This window comes from Eumetopias jubatus, unplaced genomic scaffold (assembly GCF_037043125.1).
Source record: "Eumetopias jubatus isolate StellerSeaLion01/CBP00866 unplaced genomic scaffold, mEumJub1_p1.0 scaffold_6, whole genome shotgun sequence".
In the NCBI taxonomy this organism is placed as follows: domain Eukaryota; kingdom Metazoa; phylum Chordata; class Mammalia; order Carnivora; family Otariidae; genus Eumetopias; species Eumetopias jubatus.
Genome location: NW_028274812.1, coordinates 90,224,371 through 90,246,250, shown reverse-complemented (window position 1 = coordinate 90,246,250; position 21,880 = coordinate 90,224,371). Strand labels below are relative to the sequence as shown.

Sequence of the window (21,880 nt, the reverse complement as noted above, 5' to 3'; positions counted from 1 at the left end):
CGACCTTTTGTGTGACCCTGCTTTTCCCTTCCCACTCTTTAGCTTCGCTGGCTGGTGTGTTTTAAATTCACCAACAGAGTGAATCCAAGAAACCCTAGACACCACCCCCTCCATCTCAATAAAGCCATAACTCTAGGTCTGCTCTCACTTTACCTGAGATGCAGCCTGTGTGGCCTGTCCTGTGTCTGCCAGAACCTGGGTTAAAACAAAACAAAACAAGAACTTGCTTTTTCACTGAGGTGCATCTTACAATCATAATAAAAACCACAGGGGACAGTTCTGGGACAGTTCCAATGGCAACACTGGCTTGGGGAAATGCCTGTAAGGGCTCTCCAGAGGTTAGCACCGGCCCACATGACTGCCCCAGGCATTCCCAGCGGGTAGGTGAGTGTCCCAGGCATTGGCAGCCGACAAGTGAGGGCCGAGTGCCCCCCGCATTCCTAATTGATAGCATCACTATCAATAGGATGAGCGCACAAAACAAGTTTGAAGTATTTAACCTCAGGCCTTGGAAAAATGGGGTTTTAATTAATAATAGTTTCTATTGAAAGTATTCATTCATTCATTTCTATATTCATTCCATAAATATATATTTGCATGTTCTATATGACTGGCATTGACCTAAATATATTGAACATTCTTGGGTCTTATCATAGGCTAGGCACCACCTTTGGTAAAGTGGATTATGAGATGCCATTTTATTACAATTATACACTAATATGCACACATTTATCCCTTTGAATATTGCATATACATACACATAAGGCATCAGAAAAAGAACGTGTAAGGTAAGAAAGAAACCTAAATCGTAGAGACAATCTTTGGTCTAAAGTAAAGTGTTGTGATTTTAAAGTATCCTTTGCCAACTATTCAAAGGGCACTTAAGATAATCATATAAACATGTCAATGAGTTGAGAAGCGCAATGTCAAATTACTTTGCTTGTTATTATTAGTGAAAATTAACCTACTGAACCTGTCATTATACTCATAAATTTATATGATGGTAGGTGTTTGGAGCCAGCAAGAATGTTAAAGGTCAATTAGTTCAAACCTTTCTTCTTGTAGTATTGAGAAACTTAGCCACTTAATGCAATTTGCCAAGGATCACTGAGATTGTTAAGGGCAGTCAGTATAGTTGATGCTTTGATATATTCAGAGCACTATCCTTGGAATGGGAACCTTGGGTCTAACTCTTCTCTAACTTATTTAGAAGTTTTTGTGCCCTAGTTTTCTCATCTGTAAAATTATCGGTACTACATCTATTTCATAGAAGAGAATTAAGTGTGTTTATTACTGGGCAGGTAAGTCTGATACCAACTATATTATATGTATATATGTTTACTTGAAACAAAGTTATTGAACACAGGCTTGGCAGCTCTATATGGAGACTGATTATAGTAGTTTCTTATTAGAAATTCAAGTAGGATGATATGATTTTCCATTATGGTTAACAAATTTTAATACATTTCTGAATATAACATATTATGTCCTTGATTAACATGAAAGTTTAATTCCTGGAAAACCCAATGATTATTAAAATTTTATAAAAATATTTTGTGTGTAAAATGAAGTTAAGATATTGGCTCAGATGTTTATAAAAAGTTTTTATATCCATATTAATGTATTTTGGGACTTTTGGAAATTGTGCAAACCATGGAACACTTTTTGTCGTGGTTGTTCATGGAACTATTCCATGCATTGAAAGATTTATAACACTCATTGTCCACCACTTACCTGCTAAATGCCAAATATTTCAACCAGTTATACTGAACACTAGAATGACGTTAGAGTCCAAAATGTCCCCAGAATGTAAGACCATCTCTCTGAAAATCATTGACCTAAATAAGTTTCTCCAGTTTACTAAAACACTCACCCAATCATGTATAAGTTTGTGGAGCATTTTGTCATCCCAGTTAATAATATGCATGTAAATGCTGGCATACGTGTATATATGGATACCTAGTGCTAAGATAAATCACTATTAAACTGAAAGCTTTTCAGTGACAAATACATCAATTTTGTTAGAAATGAAAGTCAAGAAAATTATAGGGGTACACATATATTATTTATAATTTTAAACTGTTCTTATAATTTCGTAGAACTTTTACTTTGAGGAAATAAATTGAACTAAAAGACTTCATGAATGTATTACTAACTTTATTATTAAATAAGCCAATTTGAATTGTACTTCAGTTTGAGACAAGATTAAAAGAACAAAGCAGGATGCCTGGGTGGCTCAGGTGGTTAAGCGTCTGTCTTCAGCTCCGGTCGTGGTCCCGGGGTCCTGGGATCGAGTCGCGCCTCGGGCTCCCTGCTCCTTGGGAGCCTGCTTCTCCCTCTGCCTCTCTCTCATTAATAAATAAATAGAATCTTTAAAAAAAAAGAACAAAGCAAAAACATCAGTTGAAAATATGATCTCATATATAAATATTGTGATTTAAATGTTTTCATCATTTAGTTTTTTAATGGGAACATACTATGGGAAGAGATGAAATTAAGGATATCACTCTACCTATTACCCTAAATCCTAAGATTATGATCCATATGCCTGATATACAGTAGATGCCCCATTAATATTGTTTAATTATATAATCATCACATGTATATTAAAATTGAATTATGCTCAAGAGAAAGGTCATCTTAAATGTTCTGAATAAACAGCTTCATGAAATTCCAAGTCTTAGGAGATAATTTGAAAAGTAATGCAAAAAGGTTAGACCTATAAAAAGCTATTTAGATATAATAAAGTAAAATAAAAAATCTGGCCCAGGCAGCACAAAATCATATAACATGCATACATTTTTATTGTTTGACATATGAAATTAAAGCATGAAAAGTCATAGAGCCTGAAGCTATAATATAGTCAAACTTTGACTTTATATCGTAACATATACATTGGTTTGCACCCAAAATTTAAAAAGAAGCTACATGGGAGATAATTATGTATATATTAGCTAAGTTTCAACCCATACTGTAGTTGAAACTTAATGATACAAAAGTGCTTCTTTTAATGAAGTTTATTATAATTAACTTTTGGCATGGGTATGGAATTACAATGGTATCTACTTTAGAATTGCTTAAATGAATTAATGACCTCTATATCATTTTACTATAAAGCTTAAAGAAGCAAGGTTATTTCATTTTCCGGGGGACACTAAAAAGGAAAAAATTATATATGCATGTAAATGCAATACACAAAAGGATCTAGTCACTAGAGAAATGTTGTTTAGTGGTAGCAAGACTAACTGAAAACCAAAAATATATACACATACATGGGGACATACAATAAGCCATATTGATATGCAGCTCACTTTCCATTTTTTTCTTTCTTTTTTTTTTCCTGAAAGTAACATGCAACAAAACTTTTGCATGGGACTCAGAAAAGTTTGCATGACACATCCAAAATTAAAAATAGGGGCGCCTGGATGGCTCAGTCAGTTCAGCATCTGACTCTTGGTTTCTGCTCAAGTCATGATCTCATGGTTCCTGAGATCTAGCCCTCAGTGGGCTCCATGCTAAGGGGGAGGCCACTTGAAGATTCTTTCCCTCTGCCCCTCCCCCTTCTCACAGGTGCATGCACGTGTGCGTGCTCTCTAAAATAAATAAATATTAAAATAAACACAAAACAAGACATTCCAACTTCTTAATTAAAAAGTCATCAATATCATGGCAAAAATTAACATAGTCTTAGAAATTAATAATCATCAGACTTCCTGGTTCAGAAGTAATTTAAGAAAACCATAATCAAAATATATTTCTGTGGCAAATTCACATAAAGCTGTATTTATTATATAAGCCTCCTGACTCTACAGAAATAGGTTTTGCAACTATACTTGATTTTATCATGGACTTTTAGATTTTACACTTTAAAATAGAACTTTTGCTTATAACTGAAAAATAGTGTTTTGGTTATATTTAGCATTTCATGGAAAATGTGAAATTTTTAAAAAATAGCTCAAGAAAGAAAAAGGTTTATTTTAAAAAGGTCCCAGAAAGAAAGGCAGAAAATTCATTGCTATAACACAAACTACTTGTATGTTTAGAAAGTGGAAATAATAGTTAATTTAGTAATATAAAAAGATACTTTCTAAATGATATATAGAGTAACCATGAGATGTGTTCTGAGGAGACCATTAATTCATCTATGGATACCTGGGGTCAGGTATCAGATATCATTTTCACATTTTGCCCAATGTTTTCTAATAAGGGAGTACTCAAATGTTTAATAAATATATGAATGAATAGATTTCATTTTGTTATGATATTTCTGATAGTAGGGACTGGTGACTTGGGCATAAATTTAAACTTCATAAATGGGTTGAAGCTATGAACACTTTACAGTCTGGGCCTGGTGTTGCCAAGTTACTATCCCATAATTACAAAAACTACACTAGGTCCAGAGTGACAAAATGGCTGGTGAAATTTTTTCCTCCCATTAATGTTTTCCAAATTCCCAAAAAATGTTTTTGAACTTTTTAGGGCAAAAATGTGGTAATACTCAAACCTGTGTAAAATAGTTCTTTTCCATTATGCCCTGTAAATGGCATTTATATAGAATACATTTCGAAAGAAAAATGTTTATGATTCGCAACAAAAAGACTTCATGGAATATTCAGAGTTTGCTTCTACATAAGGTGTAAGGCTGTAGTCCAGTTTTATTTACGGTCTTGTAGTGAACCCATAGTGAACCATTTTCCCAATTCTTCTACTAAAGTTTTCAGTGTATTCCCATTAAACTGTGGGCAAATTTCTTGTATATCAAGATCCTATATGTACATGAGTTGTTCTCAAAGCTCTCTGTTGGCCCACTGTTTGTTTTCACTGTGGCACCATATGGATTTTATAGTTATCATAGCAGATGGTACATGAAGTCCCACCGAATAACTCTTTTCAAAGATGAATCAGCTATTTATAAAATATTATTATTTTGTATAGGTTTTTGAATTTGTTGATTAGTTTCTAAAATAATAAGCAATATTATTGGTATAGCATTCAATGTGTGAATTAACTTGATAACTTGCTATCTTGGCCAGATTAAGGCATAATATCTAAATCCATGGACTACATTTTGTGTTCAGAACATCTATTATTTTCTCTTTTTAATTAAAATTAATTATGCAATAGACATTTTGTAGAGAACATGAGCATCTTTGGAAATTTGCTTCTAAGATTTTGCATATCTTGCTATTGCAGTAGGTGATATATTATGTAAATTTCTAGATTTTGTGACTGATATAAAAACTGTTAAACTTATATGAAGTACTTATATTTGCAAAATTTGTTAAGCTCTATTTCAGTATTAATTATGAGACAATGTCAAAAGCCATAACAATACTGATTATTTTTAAGATTCCAAAATTTTCTGAGTATCAAGAAAAGTTTACCATAAACAAAGAAACACAAAGTCAGAAAAAATGCAATTATATCACAGAACAAAAAATACTTTTAATAACAAACTCCTGAAAATCATTGTTTCATTTGTTTCATTACACTAATATTTACTTAGTTCTACTGCATGTGTCATTTGTGACTGACTTCTTTCCCATAGCATAAGATTTTCAAGGTGCATCCATACTGTGGCCATGTTTTAGTAATCCATTCTTTCTTATTGCTGAATAATATTCCATGTATAAATATAACACATTTTATTTATCAGTTGATGAACTTTTTCAAAGCACCTGCATGCACCATTTTACATTCCACCAGCAGTATATCAGGGTTGCAGTTTCTCCAAATCCTCACCAACGCCAGTACTTGTTATTAATCTTTCTTTTTGATCATATTATTGATACTAGCAGATGGAAACAGTTATGTTGTTTTCATTTACATTTCCAGTCTTCTTCCATCATTAAACAGAATGTAATTATGTTGCTGCTGCTTTTTCTGCTTCTGCTTCTGCTTCTTATTCTTCCTCTTCTTCTTCAGAATACTTTATCAAATTGAAGAAGTTCCACTGTATTCTTCATTTGTCGATTGTTTTTATCATGAAGGGGTGTTAGATTCTGTAAAATGTCTCCCCCCCCCCCGCAACTATTGGAATTATGTGTTATCCTTTATTGCTATTATTCTATTGACATGGTACATTTACATTAATTGATTTTAGGATGTTAAAACCACCTTGTATTCCTGTGATAAATGCCCCATGGCCATGATGTATAATCTTTTTATATGTTGCTGCATTTTTTGTGCTATAACTATATTGAGGGGTTTTGTGTTCAGATTATCAAGACATATTGGTCTGTAGTTTTCCTGTGATGTCTTTGGTTTTGTTATCATGGTAATACCGGTCTAATAGAATGTTTAAAAATGTGTCCTCCTCATTTAGTTTTGGAAGAGTTTGTGAATAATTTCTTTTAATTCTGCTTCAATGTTTGCTAGCATTCCCCAGGGAAGCTATTTAGGACTGAACATCTCTTAGTGTGAAGTTTTATTTGTTTGTTGAATTACTAACTTAATATTTTGGCTTGTAATAAATATATTCAGATTTTCTATTACCTTTGAGTCAGTTCTAGTAGTTCATATTTTTCTGGGAACGTCCGCATTTCATCACAGCTACCTACATTTTGGGATATACAGTTTTTCATAGTGTTTTCTTATAATCCATTTTCTTTCTGTAATTTAAGTAATGTTTTATCTCTCTTGATTTTAGTAATTTGATTTTTCTCTCTCTTAGCATTGGTAAGGCCTATTCATTTTGTTAGTCCTTTCAAAAATGGACTTTTGGCTTTGTTGATATTCTCTTTTTGCCTATACTCTACTTAATTAATTTCATTCTACAGTTTATGATTTTCCTCCTTTGGCTTGCTTTAGATTTAATTTTTTTTTTCCTTTTCCATTATGTTAAGGTAGAAGATTAGGATATTGATTAAGATCTTCTTTTTTTTAACACAGGCATTTACAGCTATAATTTTTAGTCTAAATGTTGCATTGCCTACATCCTATGAATTTTTTATTTATTTTAATTAATCTTAAATGATTTTCTAATGTCCCTTGTACATTCACTGACTTATGTGGAGTGTGTAATTTAATTCTCATATGTTTGTAAATTACTGAATTGCTCATTGTTTTTGATTCCTAATTTCAATACATTGTGGTCAGAAAACATATTTTTTTATTATTATAATCCCCTTAAATATATTACAGCTTGTATTAACATATGATCTATCTTGGAAAATGTTCAATGTGCATTACAGAAGAATGCCATTCTGCTGTTGTTGAGTGGAGTGTTCTATAGTTACCTGCCAGTTCTAATAGATTTATAGTGTTCTTCAATTTTTTTATACTTTTGTTCATCTACCAAATGTTATATCCACTACTGAAAGTGGAGTGTTGGACTTCCCAACTATTATTATTGAATTGGCCATTTCTTTCTTTAATTCTGTCAGGTTTTGTTTCATGTATTTTGAGTTCCTTTTGTTAAGTGCATATATGTTTATAATTGCTACATCTTCTTATGATTCCTTTGTCATTTTAAAATGTTGTTTGTTTTTGCATCAAACATTTTTTCTTTTAAAGTATATTCTGTCTGATATTAATAGAGATACTCCAGCTTTCTATGGTTGCTGATTGAATGGTATATCTTTTTTACCTTTTACTTTCAACCCATTTGTACATTTAAGTATATAGTGTGTGTCCTATAGATGGTATATACTGTCTATATCCAGAAACTATCTAACCTGAAAATCTTTGCCTTTGATAGGATTTTAATCCATTTTATTTTAATGTTATTATTAATATAGTTGGATTTATGCTTGTCATTCTCATTTTTGTTATCCATATATCTCATGTCGTTTTTGTATCTCCAATCTTCTGATACTACTCATTTTGTATTAAGTAAATATTTTGTAGGGCAAATTTTTAGTATCTATAATGCTGTTTTTACTACATTAGTTGAGTTATTTACTTAATAGTTGCTCTGAAGTTTACCATACATACCTTAACATGTCAGATCTACCACAGATTTAATCTATCACAGATACTAATTTAATTCTAGTGTGATATAGAAAAATTATTACTATAGGTCTTTCTCTCTTCCCCTCTTTTTTTGTGCTAATGTTGTTATACATAATAGAATATATATTATATAAATAATATATAATAACTATATATGCATATGTTTGAGATATAAATGCCAATCATTTTAAACAACAAAACATTATCATTAAGTACTAAAAAAGATTTCAGGAGGCTAAAAGCAAAAACACAAGAAATAACTAATATGGCAAGGATGTGGAGAAAAAAGAACCCTTATGTACTGTCGGTGGAAATGCAAATTGGTGCAGCCACTGTGGAAAACAGTATGGAAGTTATATAAAACAGAATATTACTCAACCATAAAGAAGAATGAAATCTTGCCATTTGTAACAACATGGATAGACTTAGAGGGTATAAGGACAAGAGGAATAAGTCAGTCAGAGAAAGACAAATACTATATGATTTTACATGTAGAATTTAAGAAACAAAATTAGAAAGCAACAAAATACAACAACAAAAAAACCCCAAACTCTTAAATACAGAGTACAAACTGGTGTTTGCCAGAGGGGAGGTGTGTGAGAGATAGTTGAATACTTCATAAAGGGAATTGAGTACATTTTTAAAAAAATTGCTTATTTATTTAAGAGAGAGAAAGAGAGAGAGTATTAGGGAGGAGGGGCAGAGGGAGAATGGAGAAGCAGACTCCCTGCTGAGCTGCGTGTTGGATGAGGAGCTCAATCTCAGGACCCCAAGGTCATGACCTGAGCCTAAGACATACACTTAACCAACTGAACCACCTAGGTGCCCCAAGAGTACATTTTTTTGATGAGCACTGAGAAATATATAGAATTTTTGAATCATTTAAAAACATTTTTTTGACTTGTCAGTACAATTATAACTTTTTGATAAATAGGTAATATTCTTTGTTCAAATGATACATAAATACCTGGATTTATTAATTTCATCTTTACAAAGAGCTTCATGTTGACACCCCCTTTCTTCATAATCAGTTGTATTTTCCAGAGACATTTTGCAAGACCATCTTGGAATACATAGACACCGATATCCCTTATTGTCTTCCTTAGTCAAACAACTGCATTCATTTGCACACATCTATAAAAAAATTAAAAAAAAGAATTTTGTAAATGTCCATCGCATTACAATATTACAGTCATTTCAGTTTGAAGTTCATGTTTTCCTTTGTATATTAAATTCATGTTTTCCTTTAACAAAGATAAAATAAACTCAGTTTTGATTTATTTCAAAATCATTTTAAACAGTCATATTCAGTTTATTTATGATGGAAATATATATATTGTAAAAAGCTAAATAAATCAACATTCATTATTCAGTTGTTTTAAAATATTTTTAATGTAATTTGAATCAAAATTTTATAGACATTGCTTATATGTTAGCTGATATGGTGGCACTAGCATTCTACTGATAACCAGAATCCATGAAAAACTCTTTCCTTTATCACTAGTTTTTTCTCCTTCAGTGAGTTATTTGGACTCATAAAAATAAATTACATAAAATCTTTAACATATCTTTATTCCATATTTACATGGAAGTCATAATTTTACCTGTTTAAAAAATATATATCATTTTAACCATTTTAGAGGTCTTTCACAAATACGCCCAGTGTATTTACCTTAAAGGAGTAAGTAAATTTTGTTGCCAAAGTGCATCTCTTATGGACAGCTTAAAACCAGGCATATCTTTTCCTAAATCTCAGAAGTGAATTCAAAACCACAATAGAACTTTGATAGTTCCTTTTTTTTTTTTTTTTCCTCTCAATACTTTTGTTTCCTTTATGGTGTTGGTTTATAGCCAATAAATTATTTCTCATCAATGGCTGCAATGATTACAAATTTATTTTCATGGTCTGATCCTTTGGTGATAGATCACTGATTTATAGAAATCTAATCTCTGTTGAGTAAGAGTCAACTGAGAATTTCTTTCTCCATTTTTCTATTTGGAGCTCTAGTAAATTAAGAATTTTTAGTCTACTGGGAAAGAGAACATCTCTTTGCATGGACAGATACTTTTTTTTTCAAATGCTATTTACACTTAGCCTACAGCTAAAATATTATAAATTTAATCCCTCAGTTTTCTCTACATGTGTTTGTATGTCTGAGTGTTTGTGCTTCAGAAAAATATATTTATCCCTTACTGTTTGAACGTGTAATCATTTTCTACATGCAGGGGGATTTGTTGTACAGTTCCTTAAATCAAAGCAGTCCTGTTAAAATTTGCTTCCAAAGTTAAATTAGCACTTACAGAAGAAGAAATAATTATTGACATTTTATAACTTACATTATTCTCTCTCTTCATATATATTATTTAATAATAAATGTATAATAATATGTGTATACAAATATACACATATTATTAGCTTTTTCTGAAATTTGTGAGTATATTATACTTTATCAACCCAATTATGTTAGTGTGTAGTTTTTATAAAAAACAAGGATATTATCTTTTCATTACTTCAGTAAAATAATCAAGTTAGGAAATTAACTTTGATATACTATTATATTTTATAACCAATAAATTTTATCCCAAATTTTCCAATTATTCTAATATACTATATACAAATCCAACATATAAATTCTCCTCCTTCAACATGACTAGAAAATACAAAACACCAAAACTTCAAATTACCCAGAAGTAGAATACATACATAAGCACAAGTGATTAATGATTTTGTTTTTAATCCTTGTTGGTCTGTACTGTTTTGTAGAGATTGTATTGGAAAGTTTGAATTTGCATGCCTTCCATTATCTTGTTTACTTTGGAAGTCCTCTTAGTTGATTTGGTTCAATTATGAAAGCAATACAATTTAATTAGTCATTCTACAATCCAATTCCTCTTGTGCTCTGCACACACACACATTTTCTTCATTTCTTGTAATAAGCTTTTCAATTTTTTCTTTTTATTTTTTTTGAAGTTTTTATTTTTATTACAGTTAGTTAACATACAGTGTTATATTAGTTTCAGGTGTACAATATAGTAATTTAACCCTTCCATATATCTCCCTGGGCTCATGACAAGTGCCCTCCTTAATCCCCATCATATATATAACCCATCCTCCCACCCACCTTCCTCTGGTAACCATCAGTTTGTTCTCTATATTTAAGAATCTGTGTTTTGGTTTGCCTCTCTCCCTTTTTTTTTTCCCCATTGCTTATTTGTTTTGTTTCTTAAATTCCACATATGAGTGAAAGTATACGGTATTTGCCTTTCTCTGACTTACTTTGCTCAACATAATACTTTTTGCTCTATCCATGTCTGTGCAAGTGACAAGATTTCAATATTTTTATGGTTGAATAATATTCCATTGTATATATACCACTTCTCCTTTATCCATTCATCAGTTGATGGACATATGGGCTCTTTCCATAATTTGGCTATTGTAGATAATGCTGTTATAAACATTGGAGTGCACATATTCCTTTAAATTAGTATTTTTGTATTCTCTGGGTAAATACCTAGTAATGCAATTGCTGGATAGTAGGATAGTTCTATTTTTAACTTTTTGAGAAACCTCCATACTGCTTTCCACAGTGGCTGCACCAGTTTGCATTCCCAGCAACAGTGTAAGAGGGTTTCCCTTACTCCACATCCTCACCAACACCTGTTGTTCCTTATTGATTTTACCCATTCTGATAGGTGTGAGGTGATATCTCACTGTGGTTTTAACTTGTAATTCCATGATGATCAGTGATGTAATTTCATGATGATGAGTGAGCATCTTTTCATGGGTCTGTTGGCCATCATATGTCTGTTGGCCATCTTCATTGGAAAAATGTCTATTCATGTCTTCTGCCCATTTTTAATAGGATTATTCATTTTTAGGTGTTGAATTTTATATTATCATTGTATTTTCAGCATGCATAGTCCTGTTAAATTGTCTGTATGTATGGTCTGCTTGTAGAGGGGAAATTATACAGGTTTTCAAAAAAGTGGAAGAAGACTGGCCTGCAGAGTCAAGTGTAGTCCCTCAGGACAGGGCCATTTTTTGTGGTTATCCCCTTTTTATTATTCAGACTTTGATACTATGTCTCTGACAGCAGCTTCTGTACTCATTGACTGTCTCTACTTGTAGCACCTGCTCCATCTTCCTATTTGGTTATGTTGTTTGTTTCGGGGGCCTAGTCAGGAGTACATAGATTAACCCATTTGGCTCATACAAACTGCTAAAGACCAATGCTTCCCAGATACTGGGTTTCTATACCTTTTTCTTGTTTGTTTGCATCTTTTTAGTATAGTCTGAGATGATTCGATACACATAAGGAAAAAATTAAACACTACCAACTTATCATCCTGAAAGCCTAGAGTCTGTGAAGACTTGTGTATACTTAATTCTCAATTTCTACTAAAAAATATTTAAAAAATGCATAATTTGTTATTTTATAATGAAGAGAAAAATGCCATACACTAAAGACTTCTTGTATTTTCAGTTATTATAAATTTAGGTCACTAAATAATACATAATAAAATCTTAGAAAATATAATGTTTTAACAACAACAAATAATAGTGCAGGGATCAGACTATGGCAAACTATTACTCCACAAAGAAATATACTTTTCTTTTTTGCTTTATTTTCAAAATAATTATTACTGGGATTTAAGAAAACCTGAAAGAACTAAAAGAAAACTTGTCTAATGAATTTTCCTCAAAATAATATATAAAAAAATACTATCCTTGGTGTAAAGATTATAATATGAACACCTAAATTACACTCAAAGCTTTGTTAAGACTCTTTTAGTACATGTTGAAGATGGTTAATTTTTCTTACTGCAATTATTTACTATCTCTCAAAACCATTGCAAGTAATTGCTGCAATTGAAAAATACTTAATTTGGTATTTCAGTAGTGTTTCTCATCTGTTCATATAGTCTAGTCTTCTACTAAAATTTTAGTTTTCTTTAATTAAATTTAGACATAAGAAAAGATCTCCCAGAAAACCTTTTAAGACAGTAAATTATATCAATGGGTACATACAAAGTTGAATCTACAATGCACATTTAGGGGAAAGATTTCTCAATTTTTGAATATATGGAAAATCAAGAAATCTACTTCAATAAATCCATTAACCCTCTGAAATTTTGTGCAAAACATCGTGCTTGTGTGTGCATAAGTCATTGTGAGAGAACTGTTTCTAGCTTTCATCAGATTTTCAATGGATTCTGATTTAAAAAAAAAGAAAGAAAGAAAGGTTGAAATCTACTCCTGTATGTTCAAGATTAGAGTAAGAGAAATTACTCTGGGAAGTTCAGCACTTACATGTATTAATATGTGATTACTGTTATACTAATTATTATAATCAACTTATAATAGTTAACTTATAATTATATTATAATTAATAATCAATTATTAACATCTGTAATTGTACAAAAAACCAATATTAAAAATGTACATGAAAAATGGAATGAGATTTTATTTTATTCTTGATAATTAAAGAATATTTATTCGATAAGGAAATGTAATATAGTCATAAATCTGGGCAATAGATAATCTTTTCTTCCCAAGGAGAAGAGAAGTAAAACAGTACTAGAAAATCCTTTTATGGGAATTCATTATTACTGATGTAGGTAGGTAACACAATACTACACACAAAATTAACTTGGGCTGACTAGAAGTTAAGCTACAAGAATATTTACAACATACTTCAGAAAAATGTTCTGTATATATAAGTAAATGACTAAATAATGCTATCATTCCATGGAAAATCATATTTTTGTATAAATTATTTTGCCATTTCCATATTATATTGGTAAAATCACTTAGTAAAGAGATACCAAAGGGGAGAAACTCTAAGACCTAATATATGACATATTTACCATTTGTTGGCCCATGTCAATTAAATAGATCCATAGGGGTGCCTGGGTGCCTCAGTCAATAAGCATCTGCCTTCAGCTCAGGTCATGATCCTGGGGTCCTGGGATGGAGCCCTACATTGGGTTCCCTGCTTGGTGGGAAGCCTGCTTCTCCCTCTCCCACTCCCCCCTGCTTGTGTTCCTGCTCTCTGCTATCTCTCTGTCAAAAAAAAAAAAAGCCTTAAAATCAATCAATCAGTCAATCAATCAATCAATCCGTAAAGAGACTTCACCCATAGGAGTGAGTGACTTCTTTATAAGATATGTAGAAACCTGGATTCTTAGAAAAGTATTTGTCAAAGTAAAAATTGCACTAGACAAAATTCAACAAGAAAGAAAGGCTTTATTCAAGACTATTGCAATAGAAGAGAGAGATGGAACTCTACTTTGCTGAAACAAGACAAGAAAGATTTTAAGTGCTGGCATTAGCTAGAGGAAAAGTGCTGGAAGAAATTAGGGGAGAGACTGATCAATGAAATGAGTAAGAAACATTGAGTTATTCTTGAGTTTGCAAAGGTTTTGCCTTGTTAGTAGGCCTTCTGTGTTTGCTAATTGGTGCCCACTGAAGTTAGGCTCCTACTCTCTCTCTCACAGGGTGTTTACATTTACATCTCTCTCTATGTTTACATTTCAAAGAAATAGTTCCCAGGTCCTTGAGAAAGACAGTTCCTGGGTGCTAAAACTGGCAAGAGGGGGAAAGTCTATTTGCATATATTTCAGAGAGACAGAAAATGAATTTATAATTGCAAATTTCCTGAAGTAAATGCTCTAAGATAAAGGATATCAGGGGTCTATAATCAATAAGAAGCCTATCTAAAATTCAGTTAAGGTGAGGGGAACATTAAGAATGCCTTGGTTATATTCCTAGCTAAATAAAAACATATTTGGATGAATTAGAATCCAAATTTATACTGGCTTGGACCTAGTAAAAAAATACTGAAATAGTTAAATCTGGTAAAGATCTTTCCTATTCCAACTTTTAGTGTCCGTCTGTTTCCTCTATGTGGTTTTAAAAGCATTCTCTGTCCCCAGTAACTCATAATAATATATAATCGCATAACCTTTTTGTAGAAAAGTGTAAAAAAAAAAAAGAACTCACTTATATTTATGTGCTTTCCTTCCAGAAGTGTTTGCATTTAAAAAGACCTAAAGAGAGGGCATTTTTTAACACAAAGAAAGGAAAGAATACTTTTGGAATTTTAGTCTTTGTAGATGAGAAATGAAATGAACCAAATTTCCTGTCCTATATTTAAAAATACTGAGAAAAATATATATAAAAAAACTTACTCTTTGCTCCATGAAATACTTTTTCTTGGAAAGTAAGACTGTGAATCAACTAAAATAAGTTATTTACCAAGCATAAGAGCTTGTTCATCAACCTCACTTTAAGATTCTCATCACATTCTGTCCACCAGTACAAAGCTTTATTCATGAACTCTAAGCAATCCTTATAAGTACCCACCCCCTACAACTAAGGCTCTAGAGCATATAAACATCTTTCCATAAATTCTTCCTCTGAGACACTAGTAAGACTCTATTAGGTGTTGTTTTCCATTATTGCGGCAAATCTAAAAGAATTAGTTTCTCTTGGTCAACAGAATTGTCTGGTGGTCTTTTGGAGGCTCAGTTGTGAACAAACACAAAATACGGCAAAATCCAATTAAAATACTCTCACTACAAAAGCTCACGACCCTAGACCACAAACAGTGCACTACTGTGGGACCACTGGACATTTATCTCTCCTCAGCTGTGACAGGGACATAGGTATAGTATCAGCTCTGACCTCCCAATTTATTTTCATCAAATTCCCAAATGCTATTTTTTTCTTTTAAGAATAAGGAAATATTTTAGGAATCCTTTGATTATGTGATCCAATTTGATCCAAAGAGAAAAGAAATTTTCTCACTTCTCTGGTGAGTCTAAAAGAGTATTCTACTGGAAGAGGACAAGCATAGCTCTCACAGTTTCAACATTCAGATGACCTAAATAAAAATGAGTTGGGAAAGTCACAGTAATCTACAATCTTTGAACACAATTTTCCTTGAGTCACCTTTTCAAAATCTTGTGAACACTTGTCCAGCTCTTAGTTTGGACTGACTACTCTTTGGTAGGTTTTGGTGACATGACATTGCACAGGCACCCACTGAGTTTTCATGGGGCCTTCTCAGTCTCATAAGCTTCAATACCACACATTCCTCCCTTCATGTTGTTAAGTCAGATACATATCTCTTTAATTGCTATACTTTCTCAAAGAACAATCTGAAATTGCAGGGGCCACTCTGGAGAAAATTTGACATGAACAAGATCATTCATTTGACAGATATATTAGAACAAAAAAAGAAAGACTCTCATGAGGAGACTCTCCATCCCATGTGTCTAATAGAGAGATTACTCTGTTGAATGCACAAGGCCCCTCTTTCATGCTTCTGGGATTAATAAGCACTAGATTTTTAATTATATTGCTCAATGGAATTATCAAGGATGTGAGTTATTGTTTAAACTGTTACTAAACAATCCAAAGAATTGGATACCTGAGACTAGAATGGGAAGATGGAGTTTATTGAGTAGATAATTATAGTACACTTTCAAGAGTGTTTAAACTATCTACAATAATAAGTTGTGTATATGTGTATGTGTGTGAAAATGAGCTTTTCTGCATTTAAGCCTCTCCTGCTCTTTGAAGATAGAAGATAATTAACCTTTAATAGTCATGTATTTGCCTGAAGCTAGCTCCCCATTGCTATTTCATTTTATTTTTGGTTGGGAAATTTTTAAAAATTACTTTATCATAAATACATTTTCTATCAATATATGTACATTTTAGGACTATTCAGATAAACATTCAGAAATGAAAGGAAAGGACAATGAGTAACTGTGCTTTATATATTTTCCCTTTGCCGAAAAATTGAACACACAGAAAATATGTACCTGTGTGTGTAATATGATTAGTCTTTTAGATGAAAAGAAAATTATGCCCTTAGAAATCTGGCAAAGCCAAAAGTCTTGCTTTTTTAAATATATGAATGCTGAGGTTTATTTACATTAAAAAGAGCTTATGTAATTTCCCAATAAATAAATGAATCCTTAGGCAATTAGAATGATTTAATATATCTTTTAAAGAATTATTCTAGTATAGAGAAGAGGGTGACAGAGGAGTAGAACTAAATTTCGTCTGGTCCCAGGAATTCATCTAGATGGTGATCAAACCAATCTGAACACTTACAAACTCAACAAAAGACTGAAGAAAGGAATAGCAGCAACTCTATGAACAGAAAAGATACCACTTTCTGGAAGGTAGGACGTGAGGAGAAGTGAATCCAAGGGGATATTCATGAAGATAGAGGTGGGGAAGGGGGCCTCCACCAGCTGCTGCCTGAAAGTGATAGAGGAGCTGAGCCCCAAATTGGAACTTTTAGAAGTCAGCTCTGCTGAGGGACGTCGCTCCAGTGGCAGGGGGTGGAACCCTCGCTGGGACAGTGTGGTCTCAGGACCCTCAGGGTACAGGAAGACCAGGGGTACCTCAATGTGGCAGAGCTCACAGGTATCGAAGTGGAGAAGTCGGCTGCAGAGACAGAGCCAAGGAGCGGGCTCTCCGCTCAGGGTTGCCATAAACCATGATCTGCGGCACAGTTGGGCCAATGCTCTTCTAGCAGAGATCCAACAAGTGGCAGATTGGGGAGATTCCCCCTCCTCCCCGGGAGGAGCAGCGTGGGAGCACACTGCAGGGATCTGCTGGGTTTGGAGACTCCACAGGAGTCATGTGCCAGAGATAGAAACACTGGGTCACAGGCCAGGTGAGCACAGAGTGTGGCTGGAGACCAGGGAGACGGGAGTGACTGACTGCTTTTCTCTGGCGGTGCACTGAGGAGTGGAGTCCCGAGTTCTCGGCTCCTCCGGGCAGAGATTGGGAGGCCACCATTTTCACTCTCGTCCTCCAAAGCTGTATGGAAAGCTTGCAGGGAACAAAACCTCCTGAGAGCAAACCCGAACAGATTACTTAGCCCGGACCAGCAAGGGAGGGTCAATTCTGCCTCCAGCAAAGACATTTAGGAACCACAGCAACAGGCCTCTCCCCCAGAAGATCAGCAAGAACAGCCAGCCAAGACCAAGTTTACCGATCAATGAGAACGGCAGAACTCCAGCACTAGGGGAATACTGCACATAGAATTCATGGCTTTTTTCCCGTGATTCTTAATCTTTCAAAGTTAATTTTTTTAAATTTTCTTTATTTTTTCTTTTTCTATTTTTAATTTTTTTTCCCTTTTTCAACCAACATCTTATCGATCCCTTTTTTAAAAATCTTTTTTATTTTTCATTTTTAGGGTCATATTCTATACCTTCATAGTAGTTAACCTTATTTTTGGTATATATATAAGTTGTTCTCTCCTTAAAATTTTGAGATATATTTTCTTCTAACAGACCAAAATATACCCTAAAGCTCTAGTGTATGGCTTTGTTCTACTCTCCTGACTGATCACATTCTCTCCCCTTTTTTTTTCTTTTTCTAAGTTTTCTTCTTTCATTTTTCAACCAAATTCTTATTAATTCCTTTTATAAAATCTTTTATAATTTTCATCTTTACAGTTATATTCCATCCTTTCATCATATTTACTCTTATTTTTGTACATATGTAAGCTTTTCTTTCTTTAAAATTTTGGGAGGCAGTTGCTTCTAACAGACCAAAATATGCACAAAATCTAGTGGTTAGCACTGATTTATTCACCAGCCTGATCATATTTGATCATGTTCTTTATTTTTATCTCCTTTCTTTCTTTCTTTCTTTCTTTCTTTCTTTTCTTTTCTTTCTTTCCCTTTCTTTTCCCCCAGTTGCAGGTCTCTTCTGATTTGTTTAGTGTATATTTTTCAGGGGTCATTGTTACCCTTTTAGCATTTTGTTCTCTCATTCATCAATTCTCCTCTGGATAAAATGACAAAACGGAAAAACTCACCTCAAAATAAAGAACAAAAGGCAGTACTGACTGCCAGGGACCTAATCAATACGGACATTAGTAAGATGTTGGAACTAGAGTTCAGAATGACGATTATAAAGAAACAAGCTGGGCTTGAAAAAAGCATGGAAGATAAAGAATCCCTTTCTGGAGAAATAAAAGAACTAAAATCTAACCAAGTCAAAATCAAAAAGACTATTAATGAGGTGCAGTAAAAAATGGAGGCTCTAACTGCTAGGATAAATGAGGCAGAAGAGAGATTTAGTGTGATAGAAGACCAAATGATGGAGAATAAAGAAGCTGAGAAAAAGAGAGATAAACAATTACTGGATCACGAGGGTAGAATTCGAGAGATAAGTAACACCATAAGAAGAAACAATATTAGAATAATTGGGATCCCAGAAGAAGAAGAAAGAGAGAAGGGCAGAAGGTATATTGGAGTAAATTATAGCAGAGAACTTCCCTAATTTGGGGAAGGAAACAGGCATCAAAATCCAAGAGGTACAGAGAACCCCCCTCAAAATCAGTAAAAATAGGTCAACACCCTGACATCTAACAGTAAAGCTTACAAGTCTCAAAGACAAAGAGAAAATCCTGAAAGTAGCTCGGGACAAGAGGTCTGTAACCTACAATGGTAGAAACATTAGATTGGCAACAGACCTATCCACAGAGACCTGGCAAGCCAGAAAGGACTGGCATGATATAATCAGAGACTAAATGAGAAAAATATGAAGCCAAGAATAGCATATCCATCTAAGCTGTCATTGAAAATAGGAGAGATAAAAAGCTTCCAGAACAAACAAAAACAAAGAATTTGGAAACACCAAACCAGCCCTCAAGGAATATTGAAAGGGGTCCTCTAAGTAAAGAGAGAGCCTAAAAGTAACATAGACCAGAAAGGAACACAAACAATGTACAGTAACAGTCACCTTACAGGCAATACAAAGGCACTAAATTCATATCTTTCAACAGTTACTCTGAATATAAATGGGCTAAGTATCCCAGTCAAAAGACACAGGCAATCAGATTGGATAAAAAAAAAAAACAAAAAAACAAGACCCATCTATATGCTGTCTGCAAGAGACTCATTTTAGACCCAAAGACACTGACAGATTGAAAGCGAGGGGTGGAAAACCATTTACCATGCTAATGGACATCAAAAGAAAGCTGGGGTGGCAATCCTTATATCAGACAAATTAGATTTTAAAACAAAGACTATAATAAGAGATGAGGAAGGACACTATATCCTACTTAAAGGGTCTATCCAACAAGAAGATCTAATTGTAAATATCTATGTCCCTAACATGGGAGCAGCCAATTATATAAGCCAATTAATATAAGCCAATTAATAGCAAAGAAACACATCAACAACAATACAATAATAGTGGGGGACTTTAACACCCCATTCCCTGAAAAGGATAGATCATCTAAGCAAAAGATCAACAAGGAAATAAAGGCTATAAAAGATACACTGGGTCCAATGGACTTCACAGATATATTCAGACCATTCCATCCCAAAGCAACAGAATACAAATTCTTCTCTAGTGCTCATGGAATATTCTCCCAGAATAGATCACATCCTAGGTCACAAATCAGGTCTCAACCAGTACCAAAAGATCGGAACATTCCCTGCATATTTTGGACCACAATGCTTTGAAACTAGAACTCAATCACAAGAAGAAAATCAGAAAGAACTCAGATACATGGAGGCTAAAGAGCATCCTACTAAAGAATAAATGGGTCAACCAGGAAATTAAAGAAGAATTTAAAAAATTCATGTAAACAAATGAAAATGAAAACACAACTGTTCAAAATCTTTGGGATGCAGCAAAGGCGGTCCTAAGAGGCAAGTATATAGCAATGCAAGCCTTTCTCAAGAAACAAGAAAGGTCTCAAATACACAACCTAACCCTACACCTAAAGGAGCTGGAGGAAGAACAGCAAATAAAGCCTAAACCCAGCAGGAGAAGAGAAATAATAAAGATCAGAGCAGAAATCAATGAAATAGAAACCAAAAGAACAGTAGAACAGATCAACGAAACTAGGAGCTGGTTCTTTGAAAGAATTAACAAGATTGATAAACCCCTGGCCAGACTTATCAAAAAGAAAAGAGAAAGGGCCCAAATAAATAAAATCATGAATGAAAGAGGAGAGATCAAAACCAACACCAAAGAAACACAATTATAAGAACATATTATACGCAAATATATGCCAGTAAATTAGATAATCGAAAAAAATGGATGCAATCCTGGAGAAGTATAAACTACCAAAACTGAACTGGGAGGAAATAGAAAACCTGAACAGAGCTATAACCAGTAAGGAAATTGAAGCAAAAATCTCCCAAAAAACAAGAGCCCAGGGCTGGATGGCTTCCCAGGGGAATTCTACCAAACATTTAAAGATGAATTAATACCTATTCTTCTGAAACTGTTCCAAAAAATAGAAATGGAAGGAAAACTTCCAAACTCGTTTTATGAGGCCACCATTACCTTGATCCCCAAACCAGACAAAGACCCCATCAAAAAGGAGAACTACAGACCAATATCCATGATGAGCATGGATGCAAAAATTCTCACCACCAATACTAGCCAATAGGATCCAACAGTACATTAAAAGAATTATTCACCAAGACCAAGTGGGATTTATTCCTGTGTTGCAAGTTCGGTTCAACATCCGCAAATCAATCCATGTGATAAAATACATTAATAAAAGAAAGAACAAGAACCATATGATCCTCTCAATAAATGCAGAAAAAGCATTTGACAAAGTACAGCATTCTTTCTTGATTAAAACTCTTCAAAATGTAGGGATAGAGGGTACATACCTCAATATCATAAAAGCCATCTATGAAAAACCCACAGTGGATATCATCCTCAATGGGGAAAAAGTGAAACCCACAGTGGATATCATCCTCAATGGGGAAAAACTGAAACATGGCAGGGATGTCCACTATCACAACTGCTGTTTAACATAGTACTAGAAATCCTAACCTCAGCAATCAGACAACAAAAATAAATAAAATATACCAGGATAGGCAAAGAAGTGAAACTCTCACTCTTTTCAGATGATATGAT

The 21,880-nt window shown here is 33.5% G+C and overlaps 1 protein-coding gene across 1 annotated transcript in view; it reads right to left on the bottom strand.

Moving 5' to 3' along the window:
- Positions 1–8,901: 8,901 nt before the first annotated feature.
- The window catches only part of EYS (EGF-like photoreceptor maintenance factor), a 159,548-nt gene continuing 146,569 nt past the window's right edge, over positions 8,902–21,880 (bottom strand). The window contains 1 exon segment of the mRNA XM_028097634.2: positions 8,902–9,087. Coding sequence (XP_027953435.2) covers positions 8,902–9,087 — 186 coding nt within the window.